This window comes from Chelmon rostratus, chromosome 23 (genome assembly GCF_017976325.1).
Source record: "Chelmon rostratus isolate fCheRos1 chromosome 23, fCheRos1.pri, whole genome shotgun sequence".
NCBI classification, from domain to species: Eukaryota; Metazoa; Chordata; class Actinopteri; order Chaetodontiformes; family Chaetodontidae; genus Chelmon; species Chelmon rostratus.
Window position 1 is genome coordinate 13,335,775 of NC_055680.1, and position 14,123 is coordinate 13,349,897.

Here is a 14,123-nt window from a genome sequence, read left to right on the forward strand (position 1 = left end):
CAGTTATAAGCTATTAATAAGAACAAATTTGGGTGGTTGACATGTTGTGGAAAATCCTCCTCCAGGTAGCACTTTAACTCATCAAATCCACTTATTAACATCCTAAAATTAACCTATAAAGTGGTCAGATTAGTCAACGATGAATAAAAGAGATAGCTAAAAAGACAAAATGTGAAGGATTTTCCACAACCTGGCAGCCCAGAAGTTTTTGTTTTTGTTTTTGTTTTTTTTTTATGATGTCTTATAAACCCCTTACAAATGCTGCTGTATTAGAAAGTGGATAAAGGCGCATAAATAGCTCAAGGCAAAATCGACAGAGACGGTTGTCTTGTGTCGATAGCCATGAAAGAATGACAAAAATGATTCCAAATTAAACCACCTTAGTGACAAAAACGAAAAGTTTGATTCCAAGCTTTGATTGGGACTCAAAATCACAACTCACGTGCAACAAAGTCTGATTTTCTGTTGCAGTGAGTCATTCTTAAAGGCAGTGAACAAAATAATTATGCATTTGATGACCGAATCAATTTTTGTTCAAAATACTGACTTCTAGGTAGTCTTTCCTCACAATAGCTGTGTGTTGTTGTTTTTTTGATGATGAAACCCATAGTTTTTTCCACCACCACCCAAACACACAATCAGAACATGATTTATCATGAACTAGCAGCAGACTGCCGTGCTAATTACGGGGAGTCAGAAATAAACCTGGAGTATTAAAGCCACTTGAATATTAATGGAGGTGTTAAAGCGGAATCGCATTTATTTCCCTCTCGGGTCAAGTACTGAAAAGAAAATACATTGTTTGAAAGACCATTATTCAAATGAGAGTGCACAGACCTTAATAGAAATCAGCCCAACCATTAACTTCTGTTTTAACACAGCCCAGTAATTTTGTTTCCAACATTTGTAGACATGATTGACGGTGCCGTTCCTGTCTATTGTAGAGCATGTAAATGTGGCCTCATCCATATTTCCCAAAAAGCCTCATTCAGGACCTTAAAAGGCTCCAAATAAAGATAAATTAGGGTTACCATGTTACCTTAATCTGAACTAATGCCAGCTAAAACAGAAATGAGTGGCCAAGAGTGGTTTCATCGTTCACTGTTTGCACCGTTCAGCGTGACAATGCCGATATGGAGCAAGGACTCACCTTTGAACTCACACGTGTAGTGTTTTCCTGAATGGCCTTGAATGGAAAGAAGAAAGAGCGTGATGGCTGTTGGGATCAAAGGTCACCTAAAAAATACATTTTGCATGCTTTGTACGTTTTACGTCCTCATACCGACGCCTCTCTGACCTTGGTGTTAATACACTTTTAGCTCATCAGTTCATTTCGTCAAGGTTAGGAATGTGTTTTATTTGTTTTTATGAAAAAGACACGGAAAAAAGTCATCCTGCACCAGCTAGAAAATGCCCACACTGAGGAAACTATTCAGACATTAAGACACCTTGTACTTTCAGGCTGCTTATATCAAATATTATGAATGACATATACATCTATTTGAAGCAATAGTTAGATATTCTGAGAGATATGCATGTTCTCATTTTTGTTGAGAGTTAGATAAGAACATTGCAACCACTCTTGTCTGTGCATTGGCTAAATATGAAACTACTGCAGCCAGTTAGCTTAGCTTAGCAATCCATTTAGTTTTTGCACAGAAAATACAGATATAGTTTAACATGTTGCCATACTTTAGAGCTGAAGGTGGATTATGTTGCTTTACAAAGGCAGGCTTTTTCCCCATTGCCCAGTGTTTATGCTAGGCTAAGCTAAACAGCTGCATAGCTTCATATATCTTCTCACATGTATAAAAAAAAAAGCTAATAAATGTATCCCAAAATGTTAAACTATACCTATTAACAGCCCCTCTCATGTCTGTGCGTTTGTTACATAGGCCTATCAAGCTACAGCCAACAGATGGTTAGCTAAGGTTATCTTAGCGAAAAGATTCTTATCAGGGAGTAGCAGCTAACCTGACCAAAAGTAACAAAATCTGCCAATACTAGCATCTCTAAAGCGCATTAATTCACATTTATATCATGGTTGTTCAAAAAATGGAAGTGTAAAAACAACAATTTGTTGTTTTACAGAGGTTTTTGTGCTGCGGTCACTTTGCTAAACTAAGCTACGCTAACCTGCTTCTATTGTTTTGCTGTCAACATGCATTTTAAATGATGTACTCAAAAGTTTTTGTCTTCCAGGGCTGGCGAGGTTAAACTTAAAACAGCCTAAAACCATTTAAACCAAGCCACTAATAAGCATGTCTCAGAATTTTGCTGAAACCATCATGCACTCTGTAATCAATCCAAGCTTATAATCAATAAATCAAGTGTTGTGATACTATAAATGAGATATGTGATGATAAATCCAAGGATTTAAAAATGAAAAAGGGCGATGCTTATTACACATCATGGCCGAGTTTGTGCTGGATACCTGATATCTTTAAAACATTACCCCGAAATGTATGAAAATTATGTCTGCATCAACTGCAATTTGGCAACTTTTTTTTCCTCTCTCCTCTTAATTTCTCCCCAGACGCTTTGAAAACAGTCACACCCTGCAGAGATGATCAAAGAAGCTGGGATCCATCTTAACACCCTCTTATCTCGCCTGTGAAGGCAGCTCACACTGAATGGACAGATTAAAAAACATTGCTGCCATGTCAGACACAGACCAGCACTCACACTCCATAATTTTTAGCCTGATGATTGCACACGAGTGTTTTTGGCTGTTGCATCTGGCTCTGCGGATGATGGAAGTTGTTGTATGTATCCACCCGCATTTTCCTGGCTGTCAAAAATTGCATTCTGAGAAAGCCGTACTCCTCTCATCAAGAGTCATAATTTACTTGTCAAAGCAGGAGTCCTCTCAGCGTGCGGGAGGCCTCCTGGGGTTATAATTGCGAGACGGTTTGGTTCTCCTGAAATGCCTCCAGTCAAGATGGAGCACAGGCCTGCTAGTCAGCCTTTGTGTACTCTTCCTTTTAGAAGTAGCCATTTACACAGAAAATTGTAAAACATGGTTAAAAAATATATATATTTGACTAGCTTCACTATACTTTCACCATCAACTCCTTGTCATCAGGGACTTTCAACACTGATTACTTTGGTGCTCAGGGAGGGAGCGCTACACTGACACAACGTCCCCATCTTGTGGCGAGAGTGTGAATGTCTCTCTCTCGCGGCTGGTGTCAGTGCAGGTCAGCAAAGGTTCATCTGAAAAATCATCTCAGATTTGCAGGACATTCTGAATATTTACATGAATAGTTGAATAAGCAGGATGTTAAATTCTGTGGTGGAAAGAAACAAGTGCAATTTTGTTCTTTTGCTGCTGCTTTATACTTCAACCCCACCACATTTCAGAGGGAAATATTGCACTTTCACTTCACTATATTTATTTGACAGTTGTAACTGGTTTCTTTTCAGATTAAGATTTCACAGAAACAAAAACATATGATACGCTTATAAATTCAATGTATTGTTCAAGCAGAAAGCAGTGTTTCTCAATTGTTTTGGCCTGTAGTCTCTTGAATAAAAGCAGTATTTGGGGCCTTTTGTCACATTTAGCAGTTCCACTTAAGCCTAAATGATCAAACATTTCACCATAAAAAGCAAAAATTTGAGAAAATTTTAAAAGAGAATGCACATTTGTGTTGTAGAAGTTAGTTTTTTCTTGTTTCCTGCAGCGTTTATCATCTCACCACCCCTCAGATTTATCTTGCAATCCTCTGGGACTAAAATTCTTTGTGATACTGGTACTTTGCCCTGCAGTAAATAAAGAATTCCAGTACTTATTCCACCACTGGTTAAATTTATTTAAAAATATTCACAAGACGAAAAACACATTTTTACATGACAGTTCTACACGCTGTTCGCAGCTATCATATCCTCCATCTTCTCAAATAATCTCTCGATCACAGAGTTGCGTCTCTTGCTGCTCACTACATGATACCTGCCCCCGCATCTCTGTACGAGCGCCGTGAGCTCCCCGTTCCTCAGGATGTGCTGCTCTGCGCTCTCCCCTAAAACCTCCTCCCAGGTGAACAGCACCAGCGCGCGTTGCCACATTTCGTCCCCGAGCAGACTCATGTGCCCCTCTACTGCTCTCCTGTACTTCGGTGTGCAGGTCAGGAAGGCCGGCATGAGCAGGAGGACAGCGTGGGGTCCGGGGTGACACCAGGAGGTGCTGTCCAGAATGCTTTCCCTTTGCATCGCGTCGGTCGGGTCGGGTCCGTCTCGCCACCTCAGACCTAGCGGCTCTGCGATGGCAAGGCGTCGTCCAGCTATCTGACCTCTCCAAGGCCTGAAGTTGGACCTGTCATGTTCGGGTGCCTCTCCACTCAGGATGGTGACTCCGGCTGTTGAGCGAGACGACCAGGACTCCCCTAACACCACCACCCTCAGATCCGTCCCAGGACACTCTTTGTTGTTTGAGCTTACGTGACTTGCAGATAAAAGCTGGAAATTGCGAATGACCTCTAGGTCCTCTCTGGCTTTTTTCTTCCTCGTCTTTGCTCCTGCTCCTCTCATCCCTCCCTTTCCCTCAGCCACCTCTATCTCTCTGAATGTTTCAGGGTGACAGTTATTGCTCTCTGCAGCTGACGATGCTGTTTTCATTATCTGATCCTCCCTATCCTTTGCATTTTCTCCTCTTCCTCTTCCTTCTTCCCTTCCCTCACTGACCTCTCGGTAGATTAAAAGCAGTTCGTCTTCTGAGCTCTCAATGGCAGCTGTCAGATCAAAAGAGTCCGTCTCACGGATTCTCCCATTGTCATCAACCTCCTGTTTTTGACTCTCTAGAACTCCTTTGTCTCGTCTGAGCAACCCTTCCTCCCGTTCTTTAAGACTCTGTTCCCATTTGCTCAGCTTGTTAAATGATAACTTTAATTTTTTCTCCTTGTTGTGAAGTTCCTCCTTCAGCAAAGCCAAGTCTCTCCCCATCTCATCTAACTGCTGCGTCGTAGAGTTTACGTGCTCATTGCGCATCTGCAGCTCTGACTTCCAGTTGAGCAGCTCCTGCTCTTCGTTTCTCAAGTAGTGCTCCCTGTCTTTCAGCTCTCTGCCTTGATCCTTCAGGCCTTTCACCTTCTTCTGAAGGTCTTGGCCGTGACAGTTTAGCTCTTTTTGTTTGCCCTCCAGAGCCCTAAGCAAGCTTTCTAGCTCCCTCTCCGTTTTCTTGATGTTTTGCGCACTCGTGCTCGCGTCTTGCTCGTATTTAGCTCTTTCTTCGTGCTCTTTTTGCTGTTTTTCCAGACTTGCCTGCCACTCGCTGAGCTCTTGCTCCCTGCTTTCTAGCTTCACCTCTTTCTCAACAAGCTCTTCCTCCTTTGCATCAAGTTCCCGTCCTCTTTTGCTCAACTCCTCTTTGTTTCTGCTCAGAACCTGCTCCCTTTCCCTCGCTTCTTCTTCCTTTTTTGAGAGCTCCTCTTCAATCTCCTCCTTCTGTCTACTGATCTGGCTTTGTTTCTCCTTCAGCTGGTTCATTTCATTCATCTGCCTCTCTGCCTCGCCTCCTCTCTCTTTCAGCCTCTCCATCTCTACTTGCAGTTTGTTATTTGCCTCCTTTAATACCCTGACCTCCACATCTCTCTCTTTAAGAATACTTTGGATTTCTGCTTCTATGCTCTTCACCTGCTCTTCATATCCCTTGAGGTGCTTTCTAACTTCTTCTTCGCTCTCCTTCCTCAGCTCCTCGCACTTTAATTTGAGATTGTTTGCCTTCTTTCTCATCTTCTCATTTTGCTCCTGCAGCTCCTCGACTCTCCTCTGACTCGCCTCATATTTCTCTGCGGCATCCGAGATGCTTCTGCGACTCTCCTCCTCCAGGCGGCTCATTGCGCAGTCCTTCTCCTTTTCGATGGATTCTATGTCCTCGTTCTTTCTCGCGATGTCCTTTTCATACGCCTGAATCATGCTCGTCATCTCCTTCTCCATCTTAGCGGCGAGCTCCTTCAGCTCGCGCTTCGTCTGCTCGATTGTCAGCCTCAGCTGGACGAGCTCTTTCTCATTTTCGGCGTCTCTTTCCCTCAGCCGGTGGAGCTCCTCGTCCCTCTCCTGAAGTTTTTCCATCGTTTCGGCATCTTTCTTCCTTTCCTGCTCGGCGTGACGCTGCTGCATCTCTGTGATGCTGGAACTTTGGTTTTTGTTGCTTTCTTTCAGCTCTTCGATCTCTTTTAAGTAGTTTGCACACGTCTTCTTCGCCTCATCCATCTCACCGTCTCTTTCTGCAAAAAGACGTTGTGCTTGTGTGATTTCTTTTGTCTTCTCGTCGATTATTTCTATCAGTCTGTTCATTTCGTTTCCTCCTCTCTCGTCCCTCTTCCTCTGCTCCTCCCTCCATCTCGTCTCCCTGGAGTCAGCCTGTTGCTTGAGACTTCCGATCTCAGCCTCCTTTTCTCGCAGTTTTCTCTCCATGTCGTTTAAAAGCTGTACTTTCATCTCCTCCGTCTCTCGTTCTCTGTCTCGCAACCGTTGCTCTGCTTCCTTCTTTTGTTTCAGAATAATTTCTCCGCTCTCTTCTTCTTTTCTTTGCAGGATTTCGTCAGCGTCCTTTATGCACTGATTCAGTTTCTCTATCAGTCTCGCTTTTTCTTCTAGTTTTTGCTCCATCTTTGTCTTGTGACATAAATGATCTCTTTCTCGGTCCTCCTCTGTCTTCCGCAGTCGTTGCTCAACTTCTGTTAAATGTTCTTTCATCACATTTATCTCTTTTTCTCTTTCCTCCAGTCTTCGCTCCAGTTCTGTCTTATAATTTAAGTGATCAGTTTCTTTCTCTTCCTTTTGTCGCAGCTTTTCCTTCACTTCTTTGACACTTAATTTCATCTCCTCAATATCTTTTTCTTTTTCTTCCAATTGTTGCTCCATTTCTTTCCTGTTCTTTAAATGGTCCGTTTCTTTCTCTTCCTTCTGTTGCAGCTTTTCTTTCATTTCTTCGACAGTCAGTTTTATCTCCTCTATCTCTTTTTCCCTTTCCTGCAGTCTTTGCTCCGTCTCTTTGTTCAGATTCATAACAGTCTTTTCTGTTTCCTTGTCCTTTTCTTGCAGTTTTTCTTTGATTTCACTGATGTGCTGATGTTTTAACTCCTCTATTTGTCTCTCTTTCTCTTGCATTTTTTGTAAGACATATGTTTCATGATTCTCATTCATCAGTTCCTTCTCTTTTTCACTTTCCAGCATCTTTTCTTTTATTTGGGTGACATACTTTTGCTCTAAGTCTTTTATCTCCCTTTGTCTGTCCTGCAGTCGTTTCTCGGTTTCTTCTGCAAACTGCTGTTTCAGCTCTTTGATCTCTCTTTGTCTTTCCTCTTCTATGTCCCTTATTTTATCACTGTACTCTTGTTGCACCCTTTCCACATCTTCCTCCTTTTCTTTCACTTTTCTATCCATTTCCTCCAGGTGTTCAGCTCTCCTCGCCTCCATTACTTTTTGCATTTCTTCCGTCTTTCTTGCCATTTCTTCCTGATGCTGCAGTTTTAACTCTTCTACCTCTTTTTCTTTCTCTTGCATCTTTTCTTTCATGTCTTTTTTGAGACTTAGACAAATCTTTTCTGTCTCTTCTTTATTTTCTAGCATCTTCCCTTCTATTTGGACGAGATAACTTTGTTCTAAATCTGCTATCTCTCTCTTTTTGGCTTGCATCTGCTCCTCTGTTTCTTTTGCAAACTGCCTTTTCAGCTCTGCGATCTCGCTTTGTTTTTCTTGCTGCATACGCCTTGTTTCACAGTCATGCTGTTGTTTGACCCTTTCTTTATCTTCTGCGTTGTCTCTCATCTTCTTTTCCATTTCTTCTTGGTGCTGAACTTTCATCGTCTCTATCATTTTTTCTATCTCACTGATTTTTTCTGCCATCTCTTCCTGGTGCTGCAGTTTTAAGCCCTGTATCTCTGTCTCTTTCTCTGTCTTATGCTCTGACTTAATTTCTTTAACTTTCCACTCCATTTGTTCTTCATACTGTTTTAAGCTATCGAGGGCTATCTGCTTTTCCTCTGCTGCTTTCTTTTTCACTTCCTCCTGCTCTTTGTCTTTTTCCAGCAGTTTTATTTCCATCTCTGCTTTTAGTTTTTCTTCCATCTCTGCCATCTCTTGTGCTTTTCTGTCGAGAATGTTGTCATAGTGTCTTTTCATCTCGTCCATTTCTGTTTTCAGAGAATCAACTTTTTCCATCCACTCTGCTTTCTCTTTCTGTTGCAGCTCTATATTATCTTCCAATTTCTTTACCTCGCTCATCCACTTCTGTTTCTCCACTTTAATGGCATCCTCCCTCTGTTTTCTCTCGTGTTCATTTTCTACGCTGGCACATTCAAGGTCGAGCAGCTTCACTTGCTGCTCGTCAATCCTCTCTTTCAGCTCCTCGATCTCTCTCTCTTTGAGTTCCAGGCTGAGCATCGCCTCGTCTCTTTCTCTTCTACTCTGGTTTAGTGCAACACAGATTCTCTGTTTTTCCACATTCAGATCCTGAATTTCTCTCTCTTTATCCTCTGTCAGCCATTGCATCCTCTCCTCTAGCTCCCCAATATCATTCTTCCTTTCCTCACTCCTCCTGTCCTCATCCTCCTCTTCTTCCTTCTGAATGTCGGCCTTTCCGGGGGATTTGACCTTTTTTTTCCTGTCAAAAAACCACCTGATGCTTTTCATCTCCCTCTCTCTCATATTTTTCAACTCCACCTCCTGACGAAGCATTTTATCTCCCATTTCCTTTAGGCGCTGGTTGAACTTCTCATTCCTTTGTCGGCTCAGATCCCTGACCTCTTGAACCAGGCCGGAGAAAGCCTCACACCTGTTCATGGCGGCCATCTTTTCCACCTTCAGCAGGAGGTCTGTCACCACACTGGATCCTCCATCTCCTCTTCCTCCTCCATCTATGCTGCTGATGATATGGTACCTGCCCCTGCACTTCTCCAGCAGCCACTGGAGGTCCCTTCCCCCGCCCTGGATGTGCTGCTCAATATCCACCCCCTCTCGAAGTTGATCTGCATGCGTAAACAGCAAGATTGTGTGTCTCCATACACCCTCGCCGAGAAGCTCCAGATGCTCCCTCACATGTCCCGCCATCACAAGTGTGTCCACCCTCAGAGTCAGCAGGAGCGCGTGGGGGCCTGGAGGACACAAAGCCACGCTATTGACAATCTCCCTCTTCACCCTCTCAGGTGTCACACCCGCTATGCCTCCCTCCCAGCCCGGACTGTCCACCACCGTCACCACCCGCATGGCCACCTCTGCTTGCTGACGCATGCACTCCTCTGTTGCCACCCCGTCCTGGAAGAAGCACTTTTTGCCCAGGATGGTGTTCCCGGCAGAACTCTTTCCTGTTTCACGCTCACCCAGAAGAACCAGTCTGACCTCAGGTAAACGTCGGGGAGCCTTGGAGAACGACTGGTGGGCATCTAGCTCTGAACCTTGAAGACCATCGCCTGTAAGGCAGAGAGGTAAACATATTTTATAATCAGTGTGTGCTAATACCAACTTCAGCTTCAACAGCAGTCGGCTACAAGGGACCAGAAAACCATCAAAACAAACCGACAGTCATGTAGCCACTACTGCTTTGAGCCAAAACATTGCACTAAAATGGGACTTAAAAAGCTCTGCACTTTTGTAGCTCTAAAAGATTTCAAAAGTAAAAATCCAAACAAGCTGACATATAGAAAGCCACTACCTACAGATTCAGCAGACACAGGATAACATTAGCATTCACTTGGAGTTGAAGTTATACTTGTGGCCAATGAATGCAAGTCCAATATGCACCTTCCTTTAAGCTCTGCTTTGGTCTCCACCAGCTCCTTTGAAAATATCTCGCTCTTCAAGTTGATAAATGTCTGACTTTCTTCACCACTTAGCTGCTTGTTTTACCTGGTTTGCAGGTAGCATTCAGTGGTCTGAAGCTCTATCAGGTGTGCTGGTAGGTAATTACTGATAAGGATTTCAGCACCATCAGCAACCCTTTCACATTACATAGTCACCTGATTTAGTGTAAAATGTCAAAAATATTTACTTACACATACATGCAAACCCACACGCACGCACAACTTCCTGTTCACAAACAATACACTCTCCTTTTAGCTTTCTTTTCATCTCTACCGACTCCTGCAGTAAATATCGAGGTCTTTAGCTGCTAAATGCTCCTCTGTGATCACCAGCTAGATGCTAACTTTGCCTGTCTGTTGTTTGGTGGTGCACAGGTAGTGCAAAGATGAGTTTTTTCTGACTGGCTGATGCCACTGACAGAGAGAAAGAGAAGCAAAACTGTGAACTTTCTGGCCAGAAAATCAATACATGAAGTTAAACTACCCTAAAAGACTGTAGAGCTGAGGGAGCTGCAGAGTCAGACAATAATTCTTTGTGGGTTTAACACGATGGGCGGCACCTTTCACATCACACCCAGTCACATTATCCACTGTTAACATTCACTCATACTTTTCAGTAAGACTAGCTCCAGGTTTTCTGTGTCTCATTGTGATATAATTTTCTATATCTGAGAGGATTTGAGAAGTTATACAAAATGACTGAAGAACTCACTGATTAGAGCAGCTTTAATGGTCCCTCTCTGCATCTGCTCCTCCATCTGCCTCTGTTTCTTCCTCCTCTCCCTCGCTCTCCTCTTCCCGTCTGCTTCCAGACCCAACAGAACCGTATTGTTCATCTCTAAGTAGCTGCTTCCATCCTTCTTCCCCTCCACCATCTCCTCCAGCTTCCTTATCAGCTCTTTAACCTGCGTCCCATCTCCCTTGCTGCGGTTGTCCACCACGTGGTATCTGTTCCCGCACTTCTGGAGGAGTCTCTGAAGTGCCGGGCCGCTCGTCAGGATGCGTTGCTCCATGGAGACCAGTCCTAGTTCATCTCCCCTGGTAAACAGCAGCATGGTATGCTCCCAAACTGCTTTTCCCAGCGGCTCCAGGTGCTCCTCTATCTCACTGATGTAGTTCTCTGTTACCGAGGCACAGGATCGCACCACCAGGAGCACAGCATGAGGTCCAGAGGGACAAAGCGACACGCTCCGCAAAGTTTCTCTCCTCACCCAGTTGGGGGTGCTGTTGAGGGGGTAGTACCACTCCCACCCTGGAGTATCCACCACCGTGACTTTTCTCCCCGCCACATCGGCTCGCCTTTTCACACACTCCTCCGTGGGCTTCCCGCTCTCGAACCCTCCTGCTCCTCCCAGGATGGTGTTTCCTGCCGCGCTCTTCCCTGCTCCTTTCTTGCCCAGGAGGACCAGTCTAAGTTCTGGGAGAGCGGGAGGGAGGCTGTGGGAGGCAGGAGGGCGTTGTGCATCCATGGTGACCTGCAGACTCTCATCTGTGAAGAAAGGGAGAAGTACTTCCTCAGTGCACCGTACCGGATAATCTGAATAACACAAAACAGTGTGACAGCAATCAGTCGGCAAGTCATAGCTTTAGAGAGAAACCTGCACTCAAAACTTTCTTTATCATTGTTTCACCTCAAGAATCTAATTATCATGAAATACCTTAACATTAAGCTGCATTTGCTATCAGAAAGTACATACTTGTACTGGTCACCTCACTCTTCCCTCAAACTAATGCACCTCTATAAAAGCTTATTTCAGTTTTGTAATACTTGAATAGACAAAGAATGTAAGAGCTCGGGAACAAACTCACCACCATTCGCAACGATGCCTGCTGGACTACAGGTCTTATCTGTCGTGTCCATCACCTCTCTGTCCACTGTCTTCCCCTTGTCCTTCCTCTTCCTCTTTTTGGTTCCTGTGTGTATATTTTACAGGAAGTACTTCTTCAGCGTCATTGTGAAAAAAAAAAAAAAGCCCAGAAACACCCTGGTCGTTAATTGATCCAAAATGAAGCTTTGTGCTGCACAAACTGAGCGCAGATGATGGAAGACACGCCGCGTCACATGACCGCCCTGTGGTTTTCAAATGTGTTCTCATTCAAGACGACAGGAAGTTAAGAGGTGGCACGGTGAGCTTTAGCGACACACCAATGCACACGCACATGCTTGCAAAACACCCATGCAGAACAGACGCCGCTGCACACATGCACGCCGCACACACTTGCGAGACTTGTGTGTACATACAGAACACGTATGTGCAGAGACACACATGCAGGCTTCTTGGTGAGAGCTGCAGCTTACCGTCAGATGCTGTCCTGTGGTGAATGTGTGGCACTTCTGTTTCCTTTACTCGCAAGCAAAAGGGAGCTAAGTTGGCCTTGTGGTAACGAGTTCCTGCCTCGAATCATGTCGTCAAAGTACGTCAAGGGACAGCATGACTGCAGTGAGCAAACAGCAAACAGAAGTGCACATTGTGAAATATAGCATAAATTAACAAAGTTTGCTCACAGCAACAAGTGAGGAAGAGCATCTTTTATAAAGTTTATCAGAGCTTCAGAATAAACTGTTCCTCAATTCAACCACTGCTTTATTTTATAATATAGCCAGCAACCTTTAATAATTCTCCTCCAATGATCACATCACAAATTACACAAATATTTGGTTTAAAAGTTTGTTCTTAGACCCATGAGCATGTCCAAGACACAGAAGGGAAGGTAAAAACAGAGAGGGACCGAACAGGGAAGCAGTCAGATAGCAGTCCAAAGGGTCATAAGCAGCAGGGCAGAAATCCAAAAGGCAGGCAGAGCTCCAGAGAAAAGGCCCTGGAGCTACAACTGGGATGGCACAATAGACGATCTGGCACGGAGTTGGGTGGAAATGGGCTGTTTTTCCACTCTGAGGGGATAATTGGGGATACAGGAGCAGGTGACGGGGATTGGCAGCAGCACGCCGAGGGTGGCTGCAGGTGAGGCTTGAAATGCCTCCGCATCTGGGATGACAGGTGGGCTGGTGACTGGGCACGCGGGAAGAGAATGTGAGGTAAGAGCCGTCTGATGCCATAACAGGCAAACTGAAAGGATTTAGCGCAAGCATTCGCTGTAATATTCAGCTTTTTATGTATCCGGTAACACTTTAACCCTCCCCTTTTAGGCATTTAGAGGCAGTATAAAAATAATTCGATAAATGCTTTATAACACACTGTAAAGTAGCAGTTATGAGTACACGGTTTGTCAATATATAGAGCTCTTCCTGTGGGACTATTGTAAAAAAATCCATATCTTCATAGGAGAAGTTACAACTGTTGACAACAAACACTTTAAATGTCCTTACAGCAAATTCTTATAAATGCCAAATAGGGGGTTAAATTAAAGTGCCACCCATCACTTGTGGCTTTCCACTGCGCATCTCCCTCAGAGTTTGTGTTTCTACGCAACCATTAGATATTTTTATTCCCTTATAACAGTGGTTGTATTGTGTGAAGAGCCAGTATCCTTTCACCGTGCCTGCCTGCCGGTGGCTGTGTGGCGTCCCTGGCTGATTACATGGTACAACATGTTCTCATGTCCAGTCCAGTTACATGAAAACACGCACAGACAGACGCACACACACACACACACACACATTAGATCATGTCCTCTATGATTCACCCTTTCCTTCAGCACCAGTCAGGGTTAATAAAAACAAACCCTGTTTATGGAAAGGACTGAATCAGCCACATTGATTTGGCGCCATTAACCCGAGCAGAGTTGTTTTGAGGTCTGTTAAGTGTTCGGTGAATATTACCATGATGGATGCCTTTTCACATGTGTGCTGCTTTTTGTAAATGTCAAATGAATTACTTTTTATTGGACTCCCTGCAGCAGCAGCCGCGGCAGCACTTCCCTCCAAATTTGATGCTGCCTGGCATCTAAAAGACTCCATATCATGAATAAAAAACAGGCCAGAAAATGCTACCATCAAAGCTGAAGCTCGCAGTTGTTGTTTTTTTTTAATGTAGCACAGAAATTTGCATTGGCATTTGCTGATTAGCTTGCCCCTGAAATTAACTGGTCAATCAAGAAGATAAGTGCTGGTGGTGGAAATGGGAAACCCAGAAACATACAGTACAGTGTTTCCTCTGTAATTTTATTCTGCCGTGGCGCTCGGGGGTATTTTTAGCTTTGCTTTCACATCTGTTGCTAACTTGGAATCAAAGTAAAGGTCGCACAACCAATAAAGTTTCTTTTTTTTCCAATCATTTCAAAACATTAGAAACTTGCATCTGTCTTCTTTCGCTGGAAATTAAGCTGTTTTTTAATGTCCGTGTTTTGGGTTGTGCTGGTGGA

The 14,123-nt window shown here is 43.9% G+C and overlaps 1 protein-coding gene across 2 annotated transcripts; it reads right to left on the bottom strand.

Moving 5' to 3' along the window:
- Nucleotides 1–2,994: 2,994 nt before the first annotated feature.
- On the bottom strand, nucleotides 2,995–12,140 carry si:dkey-185m8.2 (trichohyalin). Of its 2 annotated transcripts, XM_041965265.1 has the most exons (4): nucleotides 12,100–12,140; nucleotides 11,610–11,714; nucleotides 10,513–11,289; nucleotides 2,995–9,410 (listed from the first exon to the last, which is right to left on the bottom strand). In XM_041965265.1, exons 2-4 carry the CDS (start codon nucleotides 11,659–11,661, stop codon nucleotides 3,862–3,864), a joined length of 6,378 nt encoding a protein of 2,125 aa, XP_041821199.1. In that variant the 5' UTR covers nucleotides 11,662–11,714; nucleotides 12,100–12,140; the 3' UTR covers nucleotides 2,995–3,861. The 2 variants fall into 2 exon arrangements, with proteins under 2 accessions (XP_041821199.1, XP_041821198.1); XM_041965264.1 differs by lacking the exon at nucleotides 12,100–12,140 and having other exon boundaries at nucleotides 10,513–11,337; nucleotides 11,610–11,728.
- Nucleotides 12,141–14,123: the final 1,983 nt, after the last annotated feature.